Here is a 26780-nt window from a genome sequence, read left to right as displayed (position 1 = left end):
TTAAATTAATTCACTTGTCAATAATTAAACAACAGGTGGCTGCCTGTCCATTGACTGATATGCAGTTGCAACAATTACTGCATGCGCTGTACAGTACACTTGAAAATGTAAGCTAAACGTTGTGCTTCATGAAGCAATTTTGCCTTTCCACACACTGCCTCGACGTGTCATAACATTTGCAAATGCAAGTGCATATGTGCAACAATAATAATTCAATAAAGTTCATGTTTTAATAAAACTGCACTGAATTACACAGTTTCGAATGCAACTAAATAAATGTTCACATGCAAAATAAAATTATTACCATTGTGGTAAAGAGTAGGTTATGTGTTATAAAGCTTTATTTTCAACTAGTTCTGTTTACATTTAATTATTTTTCTTATATCCTGGCTGAGCTATGTGATTTGGGATATTATTATTTGCTTCTAATAACAATATTGCGAAACAGTTTTAGCATTAAAGTTCATATTTTATGTTCATATGACAAAGTCTACATATATATTATGTTGTAGATAGAAGTAATTGAGTCAATAATAGAAGTGGTTGATTTCTATAGTATTTCTAACAAATTATTTGTACTCTGCTGTCAATGGAACAGATCACTGTAACTATAGTAAATCTTTTGTACTATCAAAAGATAGATACACCAACTGAACAGAAAGAAAACCAAAAAAACTGACTTTGAGAATTTCAGAACATCAACATAGAATAATATTTTCTGATCCAGAATTTTCTTTCTGGCTTAGTTGATAGCCAAAATCACTGCCGTTAAAAATTTCCTAACATAAGAAGTGATATTATTTTCCAATCTAGTAGTTTCTCTGCGACATAGTTTATATCCGGTTAGTAACAATGAATGGAGCTGGAGTTCTCGTAACTTTCTTTGTAGAATCAATGAGCCTGTCTCTTCAGACTGGCACAGACTGGAAAATGACATTATTTTCGAATCTAGTAGTTTCTCTGCAACAAAGTTTATATCCGGATAGTAACAATGAATGGGACTGGCGTTTTCGTAACTTTTTTTGTAAAATCAATGGGCCTGTCTCTTTTGACTGGCCCATTTTGTTGAAATGGCCATAAAAGCCATCATGACTTATCAGATTATCTACCAACAATTCTAGGAATGCTTTGCAGGTTTTGGGATCCAATAAAACCTACTGTTGCTTACAATCAATTTTAGATATCAATGTGGATCAATATATTTCACTCTAAGGTCTCGATATAAGCAACCAATGAATTTTCTGAATTGAATTAATGACATAGTATAATAAAATATAATTTAATTCTTTGAGTATCTTTTTTGTAAAAGAATAAATACAACATTTTTATATAATCTAAGCATATAGACACATACTCTGATACATTTTTTATACACATGTTATTATACGTTTTCTATGTTTATACTTGGACTTATTGAACCTCTTATAAAAAAAAGCGTGTCTTTATACAATTTTTGTATGGATTTTGTATAAAAGATTGCATTTATTGCAGCATATTTATGGAGTGTAGTAGAATAGTCTAAATATTACACTATGTACTTGTATTTTATACGTATTTCGCTTTTGTTAAAATATTTTATTTTATTAAAAAAATTATTTTTTAAGTAATTTTGTATATTTATTTTAATTTTGACATTTTATTAAAATAAACAATTCAGTTTTTGTATATAAAAATATATGTAAATAAAATTCCAATATGAAGAATATAATTTGAAAATTTTTTAAACAGAAACCCTAAATAGTTGTGGGTCTCAATATAAACGAAATTTATCTATTCTTAACAAAATGAACAGAAACAGACCCATTTTTCGCCTAACACCTGCAACAATTTTTTTAAATCCAAATATAGATGTTGAAACTGAAAATGTAACTCCTAATGCTGAAATCACTACTAATCCTGGAAATTGCTCTCCAACTGACATAATCCAGGACACCCAACAGCTGACCAGTACCGATAACAACGAAGAAGACGAGAATACTTCGAACATTCATAAAAGTGAGACACAAAAAGAAATCGAAGATTTATATGATGAAACAGATTTACTTGATAAGTTAAATCAAATATACGAGCGACGTCTTGTTGAAAATGTAGACGACGGATCTGTTAAGGTTACACTAGCGACTTATGAGGAATGGGTCAATTCTCTTATAAAAATAAATAAAGATATTTTAGACAATACAGCAGAATTAGAGTCGGGAGTGGCGGAAATTTTAATAAAAGAGAAAGAGTGCAGAAGAGAAAGGAAACAAAATGAAAAAACACTTCATAAGAAATACTATAATGACATATATAAATTAATTCGAATCTATCGCAATGCAAAGGAAACTAGCGTTTGGAAATTTGACGTACATTTTGAAACAATTGATAAGCTGGAATTTTTGAAAGGTTTCATTCAGCAACAAAAAACAGAAGAATAAAATTTATTTAAATATATAAAATTAACTACTATTAGCAATTTGTATAAATTGTTTTTATATTTATATAAGAAAAAAAAAATTTTTAAATTTGCGGTTATATGAATAGACTTCGTTCAGAGTAACATAATATAGTTATCTCCAAATATTATCATATTGCTTCATCTACTATTTACTACAGTCAATATATCTACTTTATATTTATAAAATATATATAAATTGTATAAGTTCGTTACTTATACACATACCGAGGAGCTCAGAAGAGTTCGATTAGTTAGTAATAGGGAATGAATTTTTGGCAAATCAAAAAGTGCCACCCGATATGTGATAATTTTGCAATATTTTATTTAAAGCATCAAGCAATCCAAATGAAAGACAAAAAACGGAAAATTAATAAAAAAAAAATTTCAACTAAGTCCAAAGTTTATAACAATCAAGGGTTGACCCACGATTGCTCTATCGTCAATTGTTAGCAATCATCTTGATTACCCGTAGATATCAGTATATTGAATTCTTCGTGCGTGTGTGCTTTGCTAAATATTTTCTGTTGAATCCTGTTGGAAATGCAATGACCCTGTTTAATCTTAGATTCACAATTACGACCCGAAAACACATCAGCTATCGATCCATCGTCATAGTGTGGAGCCCAGAGATCCCAATACACTAGACAAAGCCTAGCAGGAGAGGATTAAGCAATCAAAGTAAAGATGTCAATTTACTTCATCGAGAAAAAATTGTAGCTGTTATTCCTCTGAAGACTGATAAACATTTTACTGCTAAATGGTGCAACGAAACCAATTTACAAATTTTCGAAAACTTCATAGATGACCGAGAAAAAATATGCGTTTATACCTTCTTCATTACGATAACTCGCCAAAACACACTGCTGAATAAGAAGACGAGTTCATTGCGCTTTCAAGGTTTTAAAAAATTCTTCCCGCACTATATTCTCCGGACCAAGCACCATGTGATTTCTGTTTAAAAAAAAAATAAAAAAAATTTCAGAAAAGGGTGTTCTGCAATAATGAGGTGCTTTCACTGCAAGAAAAAAGGGAACAACTTTATTATGCTTTCATAGGAATCGTTTAAGAACCATATTCTCTAGACATCACAGCCAGTAAATTTTGTTTCTGTAAAAAATTAGAGAAAAGGGTGTTTCGCCATAATCAGGAGCTCTCACTGCTGAAAAGGAAAAACTTTATTATGCTTCCATATCACTGGAGATTCGTTTAAGAGCATATTCTTTGAACCTGACACCAAAAATGAAAAAATTTTTTGTCTTTGGCAATAATGAGATGCCGACACTGCGAAACAATCAAACAATTTTATCGTGTTCCTAACAGATTGAAGAAATTCGTCAAGTTTTTAGGATTCAGTGTCGTGTATTTTATCGTTATTCCCAAAATTATAAAATAACATTAAGAAAAAAATAACATGTTCGGCAATAATGAAGTGCTAAAGAATGTAATTACATTCAAATTTACCACAGATACTACCTCATGAAATTTGGTTTATGGAAAGATTATGAAACTGGGTACATCCAGTTCAAATGTATAGGTATATATTATAGATTTATGTATAGATAGACTTGAAAAACGTTAAGATATTAATGAAAACTATGCAGGAAAAAAATCAAATATGATAAAGATTAAAGTTATATTAAAGTTATATGTTATAATTATTAAGTTAAAAAAATAATTTGTTTTTTATCACATTTATTATTATTTTTTTGTAAACAAATAAACCAATTTTTGTTACTGGTCTCGTTGTACATCTTGTATTATTATGATTAATATTGCATTAAACTGATATTAAAAATTATTTAACTAATCTCTTTGCTTTTCTTTTATTTTCAGAACGAACTCACCAACGATAATCGAAAAACGAAATAAAACCTAGTAATAAAAATTAGATATCATTTTGCATATAAGGGATTCTATCACACTATCTAAAGGAAATCTTTGAGTAACGCTAAATAACGAAATAATTTTGCAATTTCTTGCTTCTTTTCAAAATATTTCACACAATAAAACAGAATTTCGTTTAAAAAAGAAAAAAGAAATCCAACTTAAGCTTTTTAAAATAATAGCCAGAAAAGGTTACTCATTTAAGCATATATCATTCTAGCAGCCTGCCTTGTGCCATATACCGAGCATAAATATATACTATATCCTAGCATTTTCATTTGTGCCGCATTAGCGTTGAGTATAGCCCAACTTTCACCAAAACACTCTTTTTTTCTGTAGCTAAATTTCTGTAGATTTTGTGCTAACAACACAAAAGCAACACTTGCCAACTAATAAGACAACAACAACACAAACACTCAAACACACGCACACTTAAGAAATTTAATTAAAAATGGCCGCTGTTCAACGTAAACTCGTGCATAAACAATTCAACTCACCCATGGGCTTATATTCCCAGCAAAACGTCAAGGAAACATTGGATCGCGAGCTGAAGGCTTTCGGCGCTGACGGGTAAGTGTGTTTTTATTTAATGAGCGAGTACTGTAGTTTATATGCATTTACTTAAGTTTATCTAAGTGTTATGAAAATTAACGAATTATGACACAAATTTGAGCATTCATCTCCATTACGCTAATTTGCGATGAATTATGCATGCCACACCTACAAAAACATAGACCAAATTGTCTTATTAATTAAAGTGAGATAAGAAAAATATTGTCGGGCATAAAGATAAAACAGTGTTGGAAAATAGTGGTTAAAGATGTTGGTTTATGCTAATTAAAATATCTGTATAAGAATTGAATTAATGAGCATTGTTTATGAAAGATAGCATTATTTTATAGTAATAAACGGAATATACTCTGGAATACTTATTCATCGCCACTGAAATACTACACTGAAATGTTTGAGTGGTAATACATTTGTATACAAAAATGATAAATAAGCACTGAAACAATTTATTTTACAAATTGCATTCAACTATTGCAAAAAAAAAAGGAATCTCAAACAATGCAAAAATCAAGCAATCACGAAACTTTACATTCGTATAAGAAAAAAAACTAACAGAAAAAAGCAATCCTGATGGCATAAAGGAATAACTAACGATGTGAAAAACGAAACTGCAAATAAATTGACCATTGAATTTGTTTTCATTTAAAATGATTTTTATCTTCCTTTCTTTACAAATTTTTTCCTATTATTTTCCTAGTAACTTACACCACATAACAGTGGCGTACCTAATCCGGCCAAAGAATTAATATAACAAATTTGGAAAAACCAGCAGAAATTTTTTTAAAATATATAAAAAAAATATTTATATAAAAACTATATATATAGTGTCCTGCTGATAACTTTAGACTAAAGTCGAAATATCGATTAACTAAAAATTATTCTAAAATAAAAGGTGGTTTCTTTTTCTTAATTTTTATTTTTAACAACAATAAAAAATTTAACAAATTATCCTGCAAAAACACTATAATAAAAAATATATAATAAATGTATTATATAGTAATTTATGTATATGTGTATCGGCAGACGATTAAAATGCCATAGCTATAAGCTTTATCTATACGTACCTATTATAAATTTCTTTGTAATACTCGTACAACAAATTTAAAATCAAATAAAATACAGGTAAGTACTAAATACTAAAAAAAACTCCATATATATATATATATTTGTATTTGTATATATAAATATATATATGCAAAATATACAGATTATATATATAATGTAGTATGCGTGTACACATAGGATATGAACGTAGTGAAATTAGTTTGAGACATAAGAAACGTCAAGTTGTTAGAAAATATTCTGTTTTATTATTCTAATATTCTGAAAATTCTATTATTTTCATGATATATCCACTTTTTGTAAAAATGTGTTTTTAAATTATTTATTAAAATTGAATTTTGGATTGAAACTGATATATTCTGTCTCTAGGTATAGTACGATTGTGAATACTATGTATGCTTGTGAAATAAGCAAATTTAAGAGCCTGTCTTAGCAATGGCAGCCAAAATTATGAATCGAACGATATACATTTAAATATAGAATTTTATTATTTAAATTATAACATAAATTTATAACTAAAATTGTTGTGATGATGGGCGTCTATATGCTGTTAAGTTTCTAAAGAGTAACAAAACCTTTTAATACTATGTGTATCGTACAGACAGCTATAATTATAAGCTTTATTATATAATATACTTGTTATAAATTTCTGTGTTATATAGCAAATATATAGCAAACTTTGAAGTAAATATCTTCAGAGCAAGTATATAGTAAGCCTATAGTTCACCAAGTTATTTTAGCTGAAAGGAGAATTTTAAGATAATTTTCGGTACAATTTAAGAGAAAAATATAGTCTGAAAGGATACGAGTAACAATAGACTAGGATAGGATAACAATAGACTCTAAATAAATAATAGACAGTCACACTCGAATGAAACCCAAAACAACCACTCTTCCTTGAAAAGTTTCTTCCTGAATATATGTAGTAAACTATATTAACGGTTTATTGAAACACATTTATTTTGATTTTATTTTCTTGATGTTTTTGTTTACGTTTTTTTTATTTTTTCTTATTTTTTCTTATTTTTTTTTTAATTTTTGGTTTTTAATTTTTTTTTGTGTATTTTTTTTTCTTGTATATATATTTTTTGATGTTTTCTTATATGCATTCTTACTAAATTTTTATTTAGTTTTATGTTTTTGCCGAGAGTAACGCGACTTAATGAAAAAAAAAATTATATAAAAGTTACGGGTCAAATAGCAAAAAAAGACAAGAACAAAAATTTAGTTAATTTATTAAAACTTGGCTAACCATACAACGCTGTTTCAAGTATTGGCAAGTACTCATTATCGGTGGTCTTAGAAAATATTTGAATTTCTTTTTAATTAGTTTATAATCCATATATAATTTATTTGGACTGTAATTGCCAGGCTTAAACTGGTACATGTCAATTATTTAAATGTCAAATTATTTAATTTTTTTTTATTTTTGTTTGTTTTATTTATTTATTTTTTTTAATTATCTTATTTTTTTAGTATTTTTTCTTTTTTATTTTTATTATTTTTTTTTTAATATTTATATTTTTTTTTTAATTATTTATTTTTGTAGTAATTTTTTTTTAATTTTAATAATTTTTATATATATTTTTTTTAATTATCTTATTTTTTTAGTATTTTTTTTATTTTAGTATTTTTTTTAATTTTTATTATTTTTTTTTTATTTTTATTATTATTTTTTTTTTATTTTTATTATTATTTTTTTTTATTTTTATTATTATTTTTTTTTATTATTATTTGAGTTTTATTATTATTTTTATTATTATTTCTTTTATTTTTACTATTATTATTTTTTTATTTTCATTTTTAGAAAAATGTGTATCGTGTGTTGATATGTGTAGTGGAATAAATTTTTTTTTTGGATTTCTGTACGATTTCAAAGATACAATACCCTTATACATATTACAGTATTTTTTTATATACAATAGCCATATTCAAGTATAAATATGTATGCTGCATAATACGGTATATAGTGTATAACATTTTAAAATTGTTGGTATTAAAAAATGTTCATACGTCTATTTCAAAATTAGATAGGAATTCTTGTTTATTTGTATTTGTTTTATATTTTCTCTAAGGAGCTTTGCATTTTGATGCCTGGGTCGAAACCACATAACCAATGCATCAAAATATACTGTAATAAAATTGACAATTTCGGTATCTACTCTGATTTGGTTTTACCATTCTGTTTAATGACCATAATTATGCCTAAAGTTCTAGTCAATCGCTGAACTGAAAGAGTATACTCCTACCAACCACAACATAATACAAAATTGTCTTGCATTCAACTGATTTTTAATGCAGCTCCATAAACCAACGTAAGTCTTGCTGTGTGAAGTGAGTATTTACTTCTTATCTACCTTAGCTGAAAGTATAAAATAGGTAGTAAAACAACCTTTGTTTTACTATCAATCCATGGAGTTCAAAGAATGTTTTAAATAAAACCATAATTGCTTTTCGTTTCCCCAACGCACGCCACTGTGACTCAAGCCAACTTTCAATATTTGTAAGAGAATTCCGCTTGTATTTGCGATTTGTATCGATGAAGTTGTCTGCATATGTTTATTTATCTATGCCAACGAGTGAAAGTGCATACGTAATGTATACATGAGGATATATAGAACCTATATATATGTGTGAATATACGCAAAGGAACCGTGCATTTGTCTTATGTCCTTTCATGAAACATTACAAATAATTTTCATTGCAATTGTTTTTGTGTTTGTGTGTTTATTTGTTTATTTATTTATTTGTTGTTTGTTATTTGTTATTTGTTATTTCTTGTTTGTTTTTACTCTTATCACAATCATTTTTTATAAAGGAACTTAAGTAAAACAAAGATAAATAGGAAAAAGAAATCACACCAACGAACACATTATACGAGCGAGTATCAGAGATACAAAATTTCAATGTAAAATGTGAAATGGGAAATATTTGAGAAGCAGCAATCAATTGAATTGATTTTCAAGTTGTCCTTGCATTTGTTGCTGTTGCCTGATACATGCTATTACTATTGCAACAATTGCAATGGCAGCAGCAGCAGCAGCAGCAACAACAGCAACAGCAGCAATAGCAGCGACAGTCGCAGTCGAAGCAGTACAATAACAACGTTATACTTTCACAAATAGATTTCGAGGATAGCATCTTTAAGGCGAAAGAGTCTTTTATCAAGTTGTCCTCAAATTGTGCTATTTTCTCAAGTTGAAGATTGTGGCATGAATTGATGTTGATGATGATGATAATGGTGGCCATTACCATTACCAAGTTGCCTTTCAAGTTGCCCTTGCCGTCATTGCAATGATTGTTGTCATTGAAGTGAAGTTGCTTTAAATTCCTGTATTTGGTTTGTGTTGCATTTATTGTGCATACTTGACCTACTCGAATTGCATTCCAATCTTCTTTCCATTGATGTGGCCGTCACTTCAACTTCAAATTCCACTTCCACTGAATACTGTAAGATGTAATTGATTTGTTTATGCGTTGGTCGTCGCTGCAGCCAACTCAAAGTGATTTCCAGTTTGCGGCTTCTTTAGGTCTTTGCCAGTTTGTAAAATGAGCAAGCCATAAAGTTTCAGTTTCCTTTATCATTTTTGTATTCATTCTTCCCATTTTGTGTTTTTTTTTTTCTTTTTTCTAGCTGATCCTTTTTAGCATGTTGGGATCAAAAAGTTGATTTAGAAGTTGGTTTACTTATTGAAAAAGTTTTTAAGTGAAAACAAGCTTCTGAAAAAACCTCTATAAGAATTCATAAAAAATGAACAAAAAACTGAACTTCAGAAAAAACCAAAGATAACAAACAACACAGTTAGTTCGCTACAAAGACAGATAAAGAAGCTAAAGTTTGAGTTGCACAAAAAAAAGAAAGAAATTATTTCTAGCAGTCAAAAGGATTAAATTGAGAATTAAAGGAAATGAGTAAATTACTCTGGAGAGAAAACGAAACTTTTACGTGATTAAATCTCAACAAAGTCAAAGAAAGTGCAAGAAATTGAATTAAATAAATTTTTTCCTTCATAAACTTTTTTAAAATGTAGTTTTTATTTTGACTTCTATTTGAGAAAGTATCCTTGCGGTGCGGTGCGTAAGCGAATAATGAAAAATACTAATAAATAAATAATTTTGTTGTATTTTTAAACGATTTGATAATTAAAAGTGTTTTCTTCTGATAGCAATAATTAATATTTCAGTGACTAAATACAGTGTATTAATTTTGATGTGACATCTGTCACAAGCAAAAAGTTTTTGGAGGACATAATTTCATTAAATGAATTAGTAAGTTTTTTATTCACATTTATTATAATAATATATTTCAGTTGTGTAATTAAATTGCAAAAAAAGTATTGTCTAACTTAATAAATACAATGTTAATAAAGTTGTCATGCTCAAATTAAACAATAAGAACTTTATTTGTGTATGGTATAAAGTTGGTAGTATCAGAGATAACACTAAATATATAGTCTATAAATACAAAAAAAAAATATAATAAATATAGTACGTCCAAACCTATACAAATGTTAGCGTCAGAAATTGATATAAATAACCAAAAGTGATCATTAATCAGCGGATGGACTGTGACTGATCTTACTGTGACTGGCCTGACTGTGACTGACACCTATACCAAATCTACTAAGCAGTAGATTTTAAATAATAAATATTTTTGAATATGACTGATAGAGTTAGAATCTGTTTACAGATAAATATATTATTGGTGATTACAGATATAGTAAATACACAATACAAAAGATTTCACAATAAAAACAATACTTCCATATAAAATATGGAATTTATATATAAAATTTTTTATATATTTTTGATTGTTATGTCAATTAAGACAGCAGTAACTATTTTACTTCATAGAAATTATTGTATTTAAAAATAGGATTCGAACAGTAGTGAATTGCAGCAACAAAAATTTTTATTTATTTTTAATTAATTGAATTTTTGACTAACCATACAGTTGTTTTGAGTGATTCATCAATGATCTTGAAATCATTTCTAATATTTATTTATTCGTAAATAATTTTTTTGAGACAACAGGTAGCAAGGATTGAGTTCGTACCCTGCAAAATTTGAAACGCAGAGTCAGTGTTTATAACCCTACTGATCCAAAGCCGTATTTAAACTTCAAATTTTTTTTAATATGCTCTGAAAGTTCATTAACAAATTCACTTGCTGTGTTATATTAAAACGAAGTCATAATTCATTTGTAGAATAATTGAATTAATTATAGTTATTTTTAGTTATAATTTTTAATTTAAACTAAAAATAGTAGGATACGTAATCTCTTACTGCTCTTAAAGATTAAAAATCCTTTCTTTTAAAATATGAAAATTTTTATTTGATTGATTTTAAACTAAATTTATCAACATTTTCTATTGTATTAAGTGAATTGCAATTTAAATAAATATCTCTTAAAAACTTGTCAAATCAATTGTTGTCAAAAATATCAAGTATTTTTGATGCATCCTTTTAAATTGTCAATATCCTATGATGCAATTAAAATTCCTTACTTTGTAGCTCTCAATTCATATAAATTTGTGAGAATTTAATTAATTAAAATTGATTTTAAATTTAAATTTAATTATTTTCTGATTCTGATGCTTAGAATTCTTAGCACAGCTTGAACTTTATTTCAAAATAAATTTCATAAATGTCACAATATTAAAAAGTATTCAGCCATAGTTCAGATGCCAAGATGCATCAACAAATTTCTACTACAGCAACAACAATATAAACAATGAAAGCAATTATTACTACTAGGAGGACTACTAGGAGAAAAACACCGAGAAGAAGAAGAAGAAGACGAAGCAGAAGATCATCAACAATAACAGTACCGGCTAACATAACAAAAGTTTATTGCCATAATGAAAAGCTTTGAAAAGCAGAGAGAAAACCCACAAAGTCAAATGAATGCAAATAAATAATTCCAACATTAGGACAAGTTCATGTTGAGGCACTTAATGTGAGCAGCAAACATGCACGGCAATGGAACTAATAGTAAAATTCCGAACTACAACAACAACAATAACAACTACCACAATTTCAATAGTTACAACAACTGCAATTTGAGCTACTTTTGAATTCTCAAATAGGAGTAAGAAGTGCACACCACAAACATACAAAAGGGAAACGGAAGTACCTAAGCTGTTCTTAATGAAACTAATTCCAGGCAAGGAGAAAATTGTTTACGGGTCTTTCTGGTAGGACAAAAGGCTATATTTGAAGATTGAAAATACTTTTGACTACTATTATTTGCTTGTCTTATTGTTTTAAAATTGATTTTTTTTCCCAGTTTTGAAATTATTTTCAAATTTGTCCCAATGAATATTTTTTATTTGCAATTTTAGTTGACAATTTTAAATGAGGTAGAAGTAGCGTCAGAAATTTAGTAAAACATAAAATTTACAGATTAATTAAGAGATTTTTCCCTTCATGTATAAAATTAGTTTTTTTTTATTACGAAGTGTGAAGCAATCGAAAGTGAAGTCTATGTGAGAACTGAACCCACTAAAATCACACCAATGTCCGATGTATGTATGATATCTTGGAATCACCGATTTGGTGTGTCATCACGAAGCCGTCCAGAGCACGAAGTCAAGTCTGTATTTTTTTGACGTCATTTTGTCCATTAACTAAATTTTTCCGCCTTGATTTTTTCATGTATTATCGTTTTAGTTGTAAATGAAACTAGTCATATCTCTACATAATGATAACCTATTTTATTGGATGGGTAGGACATATGAGCCATTTTGTTACGATACAGTCGCATATGAGATGCATAACAGACATTTTAAACACAGATCTTCTAGAAAAAATGTACTTTATCCAGTGCACTCTATAAGGAAATACTTTTGGAAGATCTGCAATTGAAATGTCCGCTAAAATCCATATTGATATACCTTAAACTTACTTAGGGTCAAGTGTTAGCGACAATGATATGGAAAATATTTAAGGTGATTTTAAATTTTTACATCAGAGAGATAGTGAAAAGACAACTAATATAATAATTATAAGTTTGTTTCTTTATTCTATGAAAAACTGAACGTAACTATACTTTAGCATTATGATAACCTACATTATTGTGTCCTGTTGTTGTGTCCAAATAGAGCATATGCATCACTTTGTTACCACACAGTAGGATATGAGAACCTTAGAGGCATGTTATGATTGCAGTCTCGTCATAACTTGTTGTTGCTTTCAATGCAATACGAAATGAAATGTCAGTATCAATTTTTCATTTTCCATTGTAAGCAACAATCATTCCGTGACGTGACTGCAATCATAACATGCCCTTAGCCAACATCTCAAATATAGATCTTCTAAAAATAATTTACTTTAACAGCTGCGCAATTCAAAAAATTACTTTTTAAAGATCTACCTTTGATTCCTCCGCCATAATCTATAATAAGATGGTTTAATCTTCCTAAGCACCATGTTATACACAAGCAGTCATATGACGAATACTCACGACAATATCACGTTTATTTTGATCATGACCATATATAACTATTATCGTGTTATAGTTGTCGATTTCGTACTTTTGCTATTATTCTGATAACTGTTTGTTGTACCTAAATTTAAAAAGTAATATATTTTTTGTGGATATTTATATTTAAATATACATATTTGTTATGTTATACTTAGGGCCTGTAAAACATGGCCCTGAAATCTACGCATTTGAATAAGCTGCACTCAATTGTTTTCTTTTATATTTCTTCTGTGTATCTTTTACATACCTAGATAAAGAGGATAGCTTTATATAAGCTTATCGATGGTTGCTAAGGGTCACTACGGCCACTAATGTAGCCACTGTCCACTCAATCTAATTCAAAGGTATTTTAATTTTTGATAAATTGCAGTTTGTTTTAAATAATTTCGACTTTTCATATCTCTTTATAGTTGCCTTGTTAAAGTGCAGCAGATCATGATCCTGAATATAGGCTCTGTAAGTCGTACCATAAGAACTTAAGTCCGAAAAATACAGGTTTTGATTGATTGTGCATTTCGCTTTGATTCAAGTTCAAATGGTACGTATCGACTAACTGAGCCTTAGAACTGAAGTCAATAACTTCTATGACTAGGGCACAGATATTCCTTTTCTTTCTTTATCTATGGTATTATGTTCTTTGTCTTATTTATTGAAAGAATCTTTCATCCACGGTATGCTATTTCAAGATAATTTATATTAAAAACTCTTTAAGTTCCATTCTGCAAGAGCTTCTCACACCTCAGATCGGCTTTTTGCTGAAAAATCTACTGTACTTATACATATAATAAATACGAATATTTCTATACATATTTTGTGAACTACATTGTGTAAACTACAGTATATTTTCATAACTTTCAAGTAGTACTTCCTGATTCAATTATCGAATATCATTTTAAACAGCTTCTCCTAAACTTTTTAGAGTTAAACACTTATCAATTATTGAACTTTCGTAAAGCATTACAAATCTTATCATAAAGACAATCTTAAATATTTTATCTTATTTCTATCTAATTCTTGTATCTCGTCCACATAATATCGTGGCTCATTTACTTTTACAAAACACTAAGGAATTTTTATTGTCAGCAACTCTTAGTTTGTCTAATATTTTCTATTTGTTTATTTTATTTAAATGAAATGCAAATGACTATTTTGTTCTGCGTTTCTAACTCGGTTCCGTTTTGTCTTGCTCTATACAGTAATGTTCAGTGCACTGCAGAGCAATAGAGCAATCCATTGGTGCACATTTAAAGTTTTGGCTCACACACTTCTTGTCACAGTAAATAAAGTCGCATTGGGGGATAGATTTTAATTCAGTTCATGTTTTATATTACACAAGGATAAAACAGAATATTTAAGACAATTTAGTAGAAAATGATAAGAATTTTAAAGCATTCATAATACTTCTGCAATGAAAAGAAGAAAAATATTGTATGTTAATGATGAATAGAAATCATTTTAAAAAAATTAATCAAATAAATTACTATATAATAGTAAAATATAGTATATATAGTATAAGGAATTTATTGTATTAATCGTTGATCAAAGAGTGACAGATGACGATTCCTAATATTGCTCAGTATAAGAAAAAACTATTATTACTATTATTAATTACAATTAATACTAAATTTGTTTGAAAAATACATTTTATTAATGATTGTTTTCTTTTTTATTTAAGACTTAATATTTTTTTTAATTTTTTTTAAATTTTTCCACGAAAACTACAAATTGAAAATCATATACACACAGACAATCCTTAAACAAAAAAGACATAAAACATAACTAGACAAAAGGCATACATTCCTTGGAGAATAAAATGAACTAAAAGAAATTATTAAGGGAACAATTTTGTTTATTGATTGTAGATTGCTCCCACATCAATCTCAATATGTGTCTTATACATTGTGTACACACATTATTGTAAAAAAGCCAAAAAGTAATCGAGCCCACAGTGCGTATGAGTAATTTAATATATGCATTAAACATCAGGCAGCATCATAAAAATGTGTCCTTGTAAATGATATGAATTTGTCCTTTTATGTTTGCTTGATTTTTATAAATTGTCAAATATTTGTAAATACCATTGTTTAGCTATGAGGGGATGTTGGAGGGGATGTACGCAGATAGTTTGGTTTGCTGCTCTTTCATGCATATAAAAATGTTTTGAAATTAACAAAACGAAAAAGTGAACCACATAAAACACTAACAAAATGTGGGTAAATTTATCATTTTCGTGCTCTATAAATCCAGAAATTCAGGGTCGTATAACTACAATTGTTCATTTGTAGACCAATGGTGTAATATGCTGCTGTTAAGTACATATTTTATTTTTATAAGGTTCAAGTCAATTTAAGCATTTGACTTCACATTTGTTTGCTATTTGTTTTTTTTTTATTTTGGTGTATGCACGTACCGCAACTTTTTGACCTTCTTACACTGAGTTAAGTATCTGAAGAGCAATTCGCAAATCATTGCCTGAAATTATATATAATTTTTAATACCATAAAATTTTTATAACTTAGACAATAAAACTGACTTAACTGATAATAAATATAAAAGTCACATTGACTATAAAAAGGGAAGCTGATTTGGCTGGCAGTAAATTTACAAAGAATGACAACTATTTGACAGTCAACAAGTTACGAAATTAAAAAGATTAGACGACACAGTTTTGTGATATAAACCATTAAATAAAAACTTTGTCAATTTTATCTGCAAATATTTTATTATAATTTGAAGGAACTGAAGAAGAAATTGGAACATTTGTTAAGTATAATATATGACTGTAAGTGATTAATGTGGACGTATCTTTTAGTAAAAAGTGTTTGATTAACCAGAAAGTAAGCAATAATTCAATAATAAATATATATATTTGATTTTTTGAACAATATAAATTAATTCTAATTCCAACATCAAGTTGGAAAAAAAATCTATCTAAAATGACTTATCGGTTATCGACCTATCGCACCCTAGCCTGATGATGGAGCTGCCACCTGAGCCAACAGGCTGGCTAAATTGCCTTAATAGATAGACAATTTTAGTATGGCAAAAAGCACGCCGTTACGAAAATTATTCACAGACAAATTCGGACACCCTCGGCTTTTACATTTTCAGATGAAGAGCTTATGCCGGCTGTGTCTCGGCTCGCCGTCGATAATCAGTGGTAACAGTCCCGCCACGAGAAGACTTATCGATTAAGGAGAAGCTAGGTGATAGTATATTACTCTGACCATATTTTACTTCCAGAGACACTTAACCGTTCGTGAGACCAAATTCAGTTCACCTTCTCAATAATATTGACGAAATCATTTTTAATAATTTTTTTGCCATCCTATATTTTAGAGATTTTTTTCACTTTATTAACAATTAAGAGCATCACTTTTTGTAGTTTGTGATTAGAAAAATATTAATGGAAAAACTATTTTAAGATATATATTTTTTAGATGTAGTCCATAAAAATTGTCACTAATTAAATTTTTTTATATCCTATATTTTAGCGTTTTCTTCTTACTTCACCAATATTAAAGTGAATCACTTTTTATAGTTCACCTTGACTATAATATTAACAAGAGAACTTTTTTTGAAATACATAATATTCAAATGTAGATATTCAAAATTGCCCCTAGTTCCATTTTTCGCATCACTTATTACAATAATTATTATTGTAGCTCATTTTTACAATAATATTAACGAAAAGAACATTTTGAGAAGTATCCTTGCGATGAACACAATAAAAAATGTCATTAATCACCTTTTTCACACCCTATATTTCAGCATTTTTTTCTGACTTCACTAACATTAAAGGAAATTACTTAGAAATTTTGATCAATAGACATAAAAAATTTAAAAAATATAAAGTATCTAGCATGATTTATATAAATCGATTCAAAAACTCTTTAATAAACAATTTCATTTAGTTTCGAGAATATATTCATTATTTCCGTTCTAATCACTTAGCTTCATTGAGAGGAAATACTCAGCTTGTACTAAAATATTTAAGTTGCAACTGGGCTAACGAAATCGAAGATAGTAGAAGAATGTAGAGAAGCTATCGACGAGCTAAATTGGTTGGCTGACATCACCCTTAACTGGGTCCCTGGATATATAATAGAAACATCGAAGGGAACGAGAAGGCTGGGGTGCTTCCCTGGATGCGTCCCTGGCGGTACCACTTTATATTACCAAAGATACCATTAAGAAAAGAATTTACTTCCACTTTCTTCAACTTGCCAATAACAAATAGAATATACTTAAGTCAAATACTACTTCCTGGTTAATATGGCCCACATATAATAAAATTAAATTTAAAGTGTCTATCATGATTCATTTATATATTAAAGGGATTCAAAAACTCTTTAATAAAAAATTCCATTTAGTTTCTAGAACATATTCATTATATCCATTCTAATCACTTACCTTCATTGAGAAGAAATACTCAGCTTAAACTAAAATATTTCGCATTGCAACTGAGCTGACTTTACCCTTATTGAATTTTCTAATTTGTGTAAAATTTTATAAAGTATCTTTTACAGTTACACAAATATTTATTTAACCATAATATATCTTAACCGAAATTATGCAAAATATACAATATTTACATTTATATATATATAAAGCCAAATAATAACAATGGAAGATACTTGCTTTTTAGAAACAATAATTGAAATCTGATATTAAAATATCCATAAAATATTTTATCGCAAGTCAGAGTTAACGAAAAATTATTTTTATAAGAGTAAAATTGATACTCACATGAAATCATTGGAACTAAAGAGAAATGCACATATATACAATCTGGAAAATATTATTTGAACAAAGGAAAATAATCTGTACAAATGACATTGTCTCTGAATGGCAAAAATAACAGCAGGAGCAAAAGCAGGAGCATCATCATTAGAAAATGATATCCTGATGATTTTATGTTTCCTACATTTGCGCTTTTTACGCGGGTCCTGATTTGGCTTTGTGATATAAAATATTTTAACATTTCTATTGTAGTTGAGTATTTGTTCCGATATTACTTAAATATTTGCACCATTTGTATAATGAATTCTTTGACAAAGCGAACAGAAAATATAAATAATTGCAATCTAACACCGATGTGACCCTCTTTCGGATATGAATACTCGTGGAAAAGGGAGTTCAAAGTGTAATTGATATTTTGGCGAAATTGCGAAAGCGTACAAGGACTAAAGTCTTACTGAAATAACTAAGAACTTTGTTGTCAAAATGCATACAACTAAATAACAAATATTCAACAATTTAATATTATAATAATATTTATTAGTAAGGAAAATCATCTATTAAGTCAGTGTATAAATATTATGATTATTTTTATTCTTAATCTCTTTTAATAAAACAATAATGACATTAGTTAAAAACGTCTAAAAGATTATTTTGATATGTATTCACAACGTTTATTTAATTCAATCATTGCCCTCCATTAATTTTATGGACGAAGTAATTGCTGTTGTCAGAGATAAACTATTCTTTGACGACGGCCATCAAATCAAACTATAATTTATTTACACACTAGTTTCTCATGAACCTATTCATGATCAATCACTGCTTTTTATTTACTTCTGATTTCATTGACGTAAAAGTAACTATTCTTTGAGGTAATGTCTTTTTGACGACGACCACCCAATCATCATAAACTTCATTTAGCTAGTAAATTTTCACATACACTCAGAATTTAGTTGCTTTAACCAGATTTTAACAAAATCCCAGGTCAAAATATTCTTACTCGACGCACCATGTTGATTCAATCATACCACATGTTAGTTTTAATATCTTCTTTACCACTAAAATTTCTCTAACAAAATGATCCGGTCAATTTTATTGGTATGTAGTTAGAGCATATTTTTCTGAGTGTAACTAGTGTTGATCAATACTACTTTCCATTCGTTTTTGATACCATTGACTTAAAAGTCCATTTTTTGAAATCCATTTTTTCAATATCTACCAAGTCATCGGCAACTTTCGTCACGAACTAAGTTTTCATCAATTGATTGAAATGAGAGTTCATACTTTTATAGGTAAATATAGCGGAAAAATTTGATAACGTGACGTTCAACATATGGATGAATATTATTATTAGAGAAGATGATATGTTTCTTTTTAGTATCGTTTTTTTTTGATTATAAAGTTTTGTAAAACCAGTCAAGCTGTGGATATACGACATTGTAGATATCAGAGAAAATCCTGATTAAATCTTCTTTGGTATATCTTTTATTGTCTCTTATCGTTTTTTGTCGGATCTCACCACTGCTAATGGCCTTCGTCGGTATTCCATCAATAATTATTTGAGGTGATTTTCCAGTAAATAATTTTATTTCTATACCACCAAGCATATTATGTGGGATTGTTACTATGGGTATCGTTTTATATAGCTTTTTAAGTAAACGAAGTAGTGGAATAAAAATCTATTCTAATTTCATGTTTTTGAAAAGATGCAACACTTTATGCTGTAATAAAATTTTCCAAGAATGGAGCTCCCCTCCCTAATCTAAACCGATAAATATTCGAGGAAGTTTCGATTTTGCTGTTATTGAAGACTTTATGGAAATCTTATTCAACAAATTTTTAAACGTTCAGATAAAATTTTCATTGTAAATTTTCTTTCATGTTTGTTAAATGTATCTGAAACTCAATATTTGGTGATCCAATTCTTTTATCTTTATTTGCGGCGTTTTTATTGTCTAAGTAGAAATTTTGGGTTTTGTGACAAGAAGTCTTATGCCAACAAGAAGGGAAGTGATAGTGAGGACAGTTTCATACTTAAATATATTATTTTTCAGTTAAATAAATATTTGAACTGACCATTTTGCTATTGTGGATACTGCCATTAGCATTAGCAGTGGTCTTTTGGATCATTGTATTGGTTTATTTGTCCATCCATTGTTTTTGGGGTGCAAGTGACAAGAATTAAACTGTGACATCATACTCTTTATAACCTACACTTTATATGCACTATTCAAAGTTAAAATTTTATAAATTTTAGATATATATTCCTCAAAAACGTTTGCGCTTGATATGCTATTTTTATAACTAACACATAAACCACAGCTATATATATTTACGTTATTATTGCTTGATGGTTTCTTGCTTGATGTTTTGATCCTTGAAATATATTCAGTCAATTTATATATTTTTTCTTTGATTAAATATATTCATTATATTTATTTATTTATAAATTGACTTAAAATATATCAAAGCTCAAGCAATAATAATGGTAATTTTTTTTTTTTTTTGAGAACTTTTTGAGATTTTCAATATAACGTTCTAATAGTTCATCGGGGTTCCTGAAAAATGGTTCCTTAAGAATTATTGCTTTGTTATAAGGCATGGCCAGCTTCACATTAGGGGACATTATTAATTACAATTTTAAATATCTGTGCTTGCGTGTCGATTAAGCAATGACAGATTACAAAGGATATAATATCCCCAATATTATTTTTAATTAATATATTCTCAATTCTAAATAAAATTATAGATAGCCAAAATTTTTGTTCCATTAATTTAAATTATTTGAAACAAATATATTTACATTTTGTTACAAAATTTGAATTTGTTTTTCATTTATTTTAGAAATGTACTATTTTTACCTTATGAACTTTTAATTGTTTTAATAAAATTTTATTATAGCCTTCAATATTCATATAATGTAAAAATTTTATAAAACATTGCATACTAACTCAAAATAGTTTAGACTTTAGACAATTTCGTTGCATTAATCATAATTTAAAATATGTGCATTTTCTGCAGACCCAGACGAAGTCACGTTCAGTTAACATATTCCATGTATTATACAAATGCCTCAAGTACGTCAGCCAAGCCAGAGTAGAAATAAAATTCACAAATTTAAGCAAAACTTACTTGCATGAAGTGGCCTACAGCACTTAGACGTAAAGTTATACTTTTTATCTGGTCGTTCCTCTTGGAAATGCATGAGTTGAGTTTTGGACATGTTGGACAACACACAGAAGTTTGGTGCATTGTGCCACTTTGGAATGCAGCCCCACTTTTTGTTTTCAAATTGTTTCAAATTTATTTTGCATATACTTAAAATCCTGGTACATCTGAAGATATATGTTTTCCGATATCTGAGCCGAGGCATATGCTTGCTTGTTGTGTAAATGCTTTAAGCATGTAGCATGTGTTATTAAGTTTTACTTGCATTTGATTATAAGCTCATTTGGCAATCCTTAGTGTTTTTACTTCGCTCTGCTCTGCACAGATTTTGAAATTTATTTCTTTTAACATATATTGTTTTGTAAATAAATCAAAGTATATTTACAAAAACAAAAAAAATGTAAATAAATTTAAAAAAAATATATCGAAATCCTGAACGTGTATTTTTGATACACGTGCCTGCCTTAAAAATATATATTAAAAAAATATGTAATTTTAATTCAAAAAAAGTTAAAATAAATAATGGAAAATTTACTTACTTTCACAAAAACAAAACAAAAAAAAAAACAAAAAAATTTGTTTTTTTAAAAAACATCCCAGAGATTGAAAAGGTATTATTTTGCTTTTAAGTAAATATAAAAATGATTTAAAATAATGTATTTTATCAGAAAATTGTCACAATTTGTAATCTATGCAGGCTTAAAAGCAAATGTGAACATAAAAAAGCATGAGAAATTAAATCATTTTATTAAATTTAATAAATTTAAATATCACATGTATTTTATTACAAAATATACATGTTGTTCTGTATTAAATATTAAACAATATTTATATTTTTTGAATTAAATATTACAAATTAAATTATGTTTAATGCTGCAAGAATACATAATTATAACATTGAGAAAAAATACCATATTACCATAATACCATACTAAATACATACTGAAACAATCCAATTACTTAAATAGGTTAGGTTGATATATCTTTCAGTAGTTCCTGTGTATTTGATTATTGCATTTTCTATAAGTCTACTTTTAAATATCAGATATAATTACTTAAATTAGGTTTACTTGTAGTAACTTTAAAACAGTAAAGCTTTATTATGGTACATATAGTGTAAGACAGTAATAAGGCAAGAGTTAAAGAGCAGCAGTTGTTTTATTATTAGGAGAATATAGCACCTCTATAATAGGATTAGTTTAGAAAGATAATTGTAAGAAATCAGTAAAAAATACTAAAATGTGAAATGCTGTGAATAGCTAAAAAGAACAAACGAGGTAAAACTGAGTATAATAGGACTTGAAAGCATTAATGTGAATGGTTGGTTGCAGTGGCAGACCATCAGTTAACTTACATGGAAGTTAACGATTTTTATCCCATTTTGCTACCAAATTCCTCGCAAGAGCCATTAAGATAGGAAAAGGTCATTCATCTTTGCAGATGAAAAGTCTAATGAACAGTCTATCAAAGAAGTACCTTCCTAAAAACCTATTTTTTCTGGACGCTATGTTAAAGCCTGACATTCTCAGAGAAAGTATTTTATGGTTTCTTTTTTCCTGCTGGTTCCCACAACTTCTGCAGTGAGAATTATGAGGAAAGCGTAGTTTTTCTGCTTAGTTTCCAATACACCAATGAACAGAAAGAACTGTAGTAAGCCCTGCAGTGCTCTCAGGATCTCTTTTGATGGTTGGTCTCTTGGGTAACATAAATCGGTATTGCCAGGGACACACCCAGAGAAGCACTAGAGCGGGCTAAACTTCGGTTTTTTCATTCACTTCGATATTTTTATGTCCAGGGACCCAGGTAAGGTTGATGTCAGCCAACGGGTTTAGCTCTTCGATTGCCTCTACATTCCTTTACTCTCTTTGATTTTGTGATGAACACTTCAAGAGCTTTGATTGGTGACTGGCTGTCAATGAAAATGACAACACTACCTCTATCCTTGATTTGATTTACAATTTACTGACATGCTTTCCTAATTACTATGAATATGACTGCAAGAAATAAAGATGACGGGGGAAAATATTCATCAAGTTTTGGATACGCTTATTAATAAATTTGGTTGTTGATAAATATTTTAATATATTAACCATATGTAGCTAGCTGTTGAAAACTAAGAACATTTATTAGTAAATGAGTGAAAAAATATTAACTTTGAAATAAAAACTCACTTCTTATTTTGTCAACATAAATATTAATTCGCTTACTAAAAACTTTTATTAAATTAAATTACAATATAAATTCATGTACTTTAATGACAAAAAATTTTTATTTTATCTTAAAGTTTTTCATGGTCGAAATATTGAAATTGTTAATAAATTTTATTGAAATACAGGATTAAATAGAACTAATGTGTTGTGTTTTAAATAAAAATGAAATTGATTTAATAGTTCACAAAAAGTTTTTAAAATAACACTTTTTTATTTCTGTGATTTATATTATTTAAGTATGTATATTTCTGAGTAAAGGATATGGCATGCAACCAGTCCATTGTTTCCATTGCATCAAGTACTTCAATTTCTTTTATTCAGCCATTTCCACATTTTTGTAATAATTTTATAGATTCTATACAATATTTTTTCCTTAACTTTTCAATTTAAACAATACCTAACGATGATTTTTCTTGCTTAATACTCGTATTCTTGCTCAGAAACTCGTATTACACAAATAATTATAGAAAATTATCGAAATTATAAATTTACCTAAAATTGGTTTATTGTGCAATATTCAGAAAATTCAAACTAAATGGAAATTGTTTATTTGTTATTTTTCATTGTTCCACTGATATGCACAGAAAATCCTTTGATAGGTGCCAGCCTGTGCCAGCACAGAAATGATTGAAGTAATTATAATATTTCACTTTATAGAAACTGTTAAGACTAGTATTGTGCTTGATATGCTAAGGGAAGGAGTTCTAAGACTAACTTAATACGAATAAAGTCCCTGCATAATTGTGCAGTTATTAACGCACCGGTAAAAAGGATACAATAAAAGTCATGAATATACAAAAATATTAATAAAAAAAATAGTAGAAAAATACGGCAAAAATCAAACAAATCGAAATTTAATTATAACAAAAGTTAACAGCAACAACAGTAAAACAGTAAAAACAACAGTAACAATAACAGCAACGTTAACAGTAAGCATAACAGTAGCAGTAACAGTGGCAGCAACAAGCAATAACATTAAGCCGCATTAAGCCACGTTAATGGCAACGGCTGTAATGTAATTAGATAAACATTTGCAGGCAAGTTAGCTGATTGCGTTGTTGGCTTATTAAATGAGTACGAAAAAGGATATTCGAATGCCATTAACTTAAGAAATTTTTGCTTTTATTTCTTTATTAATTTTTACTTCGTCTTAGACTATACTATCTACATTCTATTTGACTTGAATTTAGTGTTGTTTTTGTTGTTGTACCAAATGTTATTAGCAAACTTTCCAAACATGGCTGAGGCAGTGGAAAAACAAATAAACCAACAAATGTACAGAGTTGAATGCAGACTTCATTTGCATACAAATAGTTAGTAGAAATGGGAGAAATTATTTAAACTGCCATTTATACAAGAAATGGAAGAAAGTTGAATTATATAAAAACTTACTCGCTTACTCATTTATACTCGACTCGCTTACTTACTTAGAGAGTTATAAGAGATTGCAGCGAATAAAAGTTTCGCAACATTATGCTTAATTAAAACTGACCCACCAAAGGAATACTAACTGCTGCCATAAACATGAAAAGGATCTCACCAAACCAAAGCAGGCAAGTTAGTTAGTTATTGTACTTGCTTAGCTACAGATTGGCAACATGAGCAAGGATTTTAAATACTGTTGCATTTTTTCTCATTTTCTCCGTTTTTAATTTCATATATTTTTGTGTTATACTTATTATTTTATTTTTATTTTTTTTAAGATTTTTCAACGAAAGATAAAGTTTTGAACTGCATTTAACAATTTTTTACTATTTAGCCACAAGTTCGTGGCATATTATTAACACCCGCCCATTGCTATGTTATGCAGCGTGCACAACGCAGACCAGAGTTACCCAGTTTAACACTTAAGTTTGTAAAGTCGCAAATGTGCTTAATTAAACAATAAAATCATAAAATTATAAAATTATCGCACTTTCTTTGCACTAAAATAAGCTGGCCGACACTGGCGCGAATACCAAATCCAGTCATTGTCATTGCCATTGCTCCTTTCAGGATTTCTGCAAGTGCATTGAGTCGAACTCATACTCATACTCTCGCTCGTACAAAGCTGCAGTGAAATAACGTCTTGGATTGTGGTTTTCATATCCAAAATTGTCATTCCTTTTTATTACAAATATTTTTATGCTATTTTCTTTTGTTTTTTTTTTTTTATTTTTTTTAATTTTATTTTTGTCGGTGCAGTGTGGCAATGCGGCGTTGACGATTGCAACTTTGTGACTTTTGCGGTTTTGGGATTGTGTTAATGACAGCGGTTGCGGCCAGCAATTCCGTTCTTCCTTACACACTCGCATATTTTATTCTCGAAGATATATTTTCGCTGGAATGCTATTTAAGGCAAATGGGAACTGCAGCAACTGAAAAATTTAAATATTTTGACAGCAAAGTTGAATTCGTTTTATTGGCTAATAAAAATTTTCACTACTAAGCGCTAAGATTATAATTACTTTGCTTAATTAACAAAAATGTGTTTAATTATGATCATTGTGATTATTGAAATATGAGTATATATTAAAGAAGCTAATAAATGCAGTTAGTTTTATTATAACAACTTACTTTGTATTTCAGTAACCTACGGAAGCAAAATTCTTGAGATTATATATTTTGTCGTTTTAAAGTAAGAGTAAACGATATACGCTCCTAATAGAGATTTATATCAAACTTTTATATTAGAATATTACTAATACTTTATCATTACGTTTTAAGATTAGGTGTTTGAGATTTATATTAAACTTTTATATTAGAATATTACTATTTTTATTTTAGAATAGAGCAGAGCTACACAAATCATTGCCGTAAATTTGTAACCAAAATAAATATAAAATATAATATAATTGATATATACTAAAAATAAAAGAAAAACCAATAATACCACTACAAGGTTAGTTATGGTTGTACCGGCGATCCGAAGACCTCCACTTAGGCCTATTAGCCCATTGTGTTACCGCATTACCGGAAACTTAAAAAAAATTAGCTTCAACATTTAGCAAAGCCTAAAAAGCTATTTAATAAAAGATCTTGCAATTGACTAAGTTACACAAAAAAAGAATGATAAGGCAGCGACGAGCATGCACCCGGCAAGTACAAAGCAGATGAAAGGCACTTTCATCGACCTCTCCATGACTGCGATAAGAATAATTGAAAGCGAAGATTCAATTTTCTAACATGGTTTGCGAATCTCCTATGATCTGAGAGTAAATCTACCACAAGACTGATATCT

The 26780-nt window shown here is 28.5% G+C and overlaps 1 protein-coding gene across 2 annotated transcripts; it reads left to right on the top strand.

Moving 5' to 3' along the window:
- Positions 1–1701: 1701 nt before the first annotated feature.
- Positions 1702–25809, top strand: LOC119670383. Of its 2 annotated transcripts, XR_005251707.1 has the most exons (4): positions 1702–2411; positions 4271–4312; positions 4661–4891; positions 25745–25809. XR_005251707.1 is itself a non-coding variant. In XM_038080630.1 (3 exons), exons 1-2 carry the CDS (start codon positions 1785–1787, stop codon positions 4304–4306), a joined length of 663 nt encoding a protein of 220 aa, XP_037936558.1. In that variant the 5' UTR covers positions 1702–1784; the 3' UTR covers positions 4307–4312; positions 4661–4896. The 2 variants fall into 2 exon arrangements, 1 of the variants encoding a protein (XP_037936558.1); XM_038080630.1 differs by lacking the exon at positions 25745–25809 and having other exon boundaries at positions 4661–4896.
- The last annotated feature ends 971 nt before the right edge of the window (positions 25810–26780 follow it).

The sequence above is a fragment of the Teleopsis dalmanni genome, chromosome 1 (genome assembly GCF_002237135.1).
Source record: "Teleopsis dalmanni isolate 2A chromosome 1, ASM223713v2, whole genome shotgun sequence".
Classification (NCBI taxonomy): Eukaryota; Metazoa; Arthropoda; class Insecta; order Diptera; family Diopsidae; genus Teleopsis; species Teleopsis dalmanni.
The sequence above is the reverse complement of the archived record's forward strand: the minus strand, read 5'-3'. Positions and strand labels throughout refer to the sequence as shown.

What these genes read in the sequence shown, in the direction of transcription:
- LOC119670383 (XM_038080630.1), top strand. Translation starts at nt 1,785, where the DNA reads ATGAACAGAAACAGACCCATTTTTCGCCTAACACCTGCAACAATTTTT. An exon ending in TTCAGCAACAAAAAACAGAA is followed by an intron (nt 2,412 to 4,270) that starts GAATAAAATTTA and finishes TTTTATTTTCAG; the next exon opens with AACGAACTCACCAACGATAA.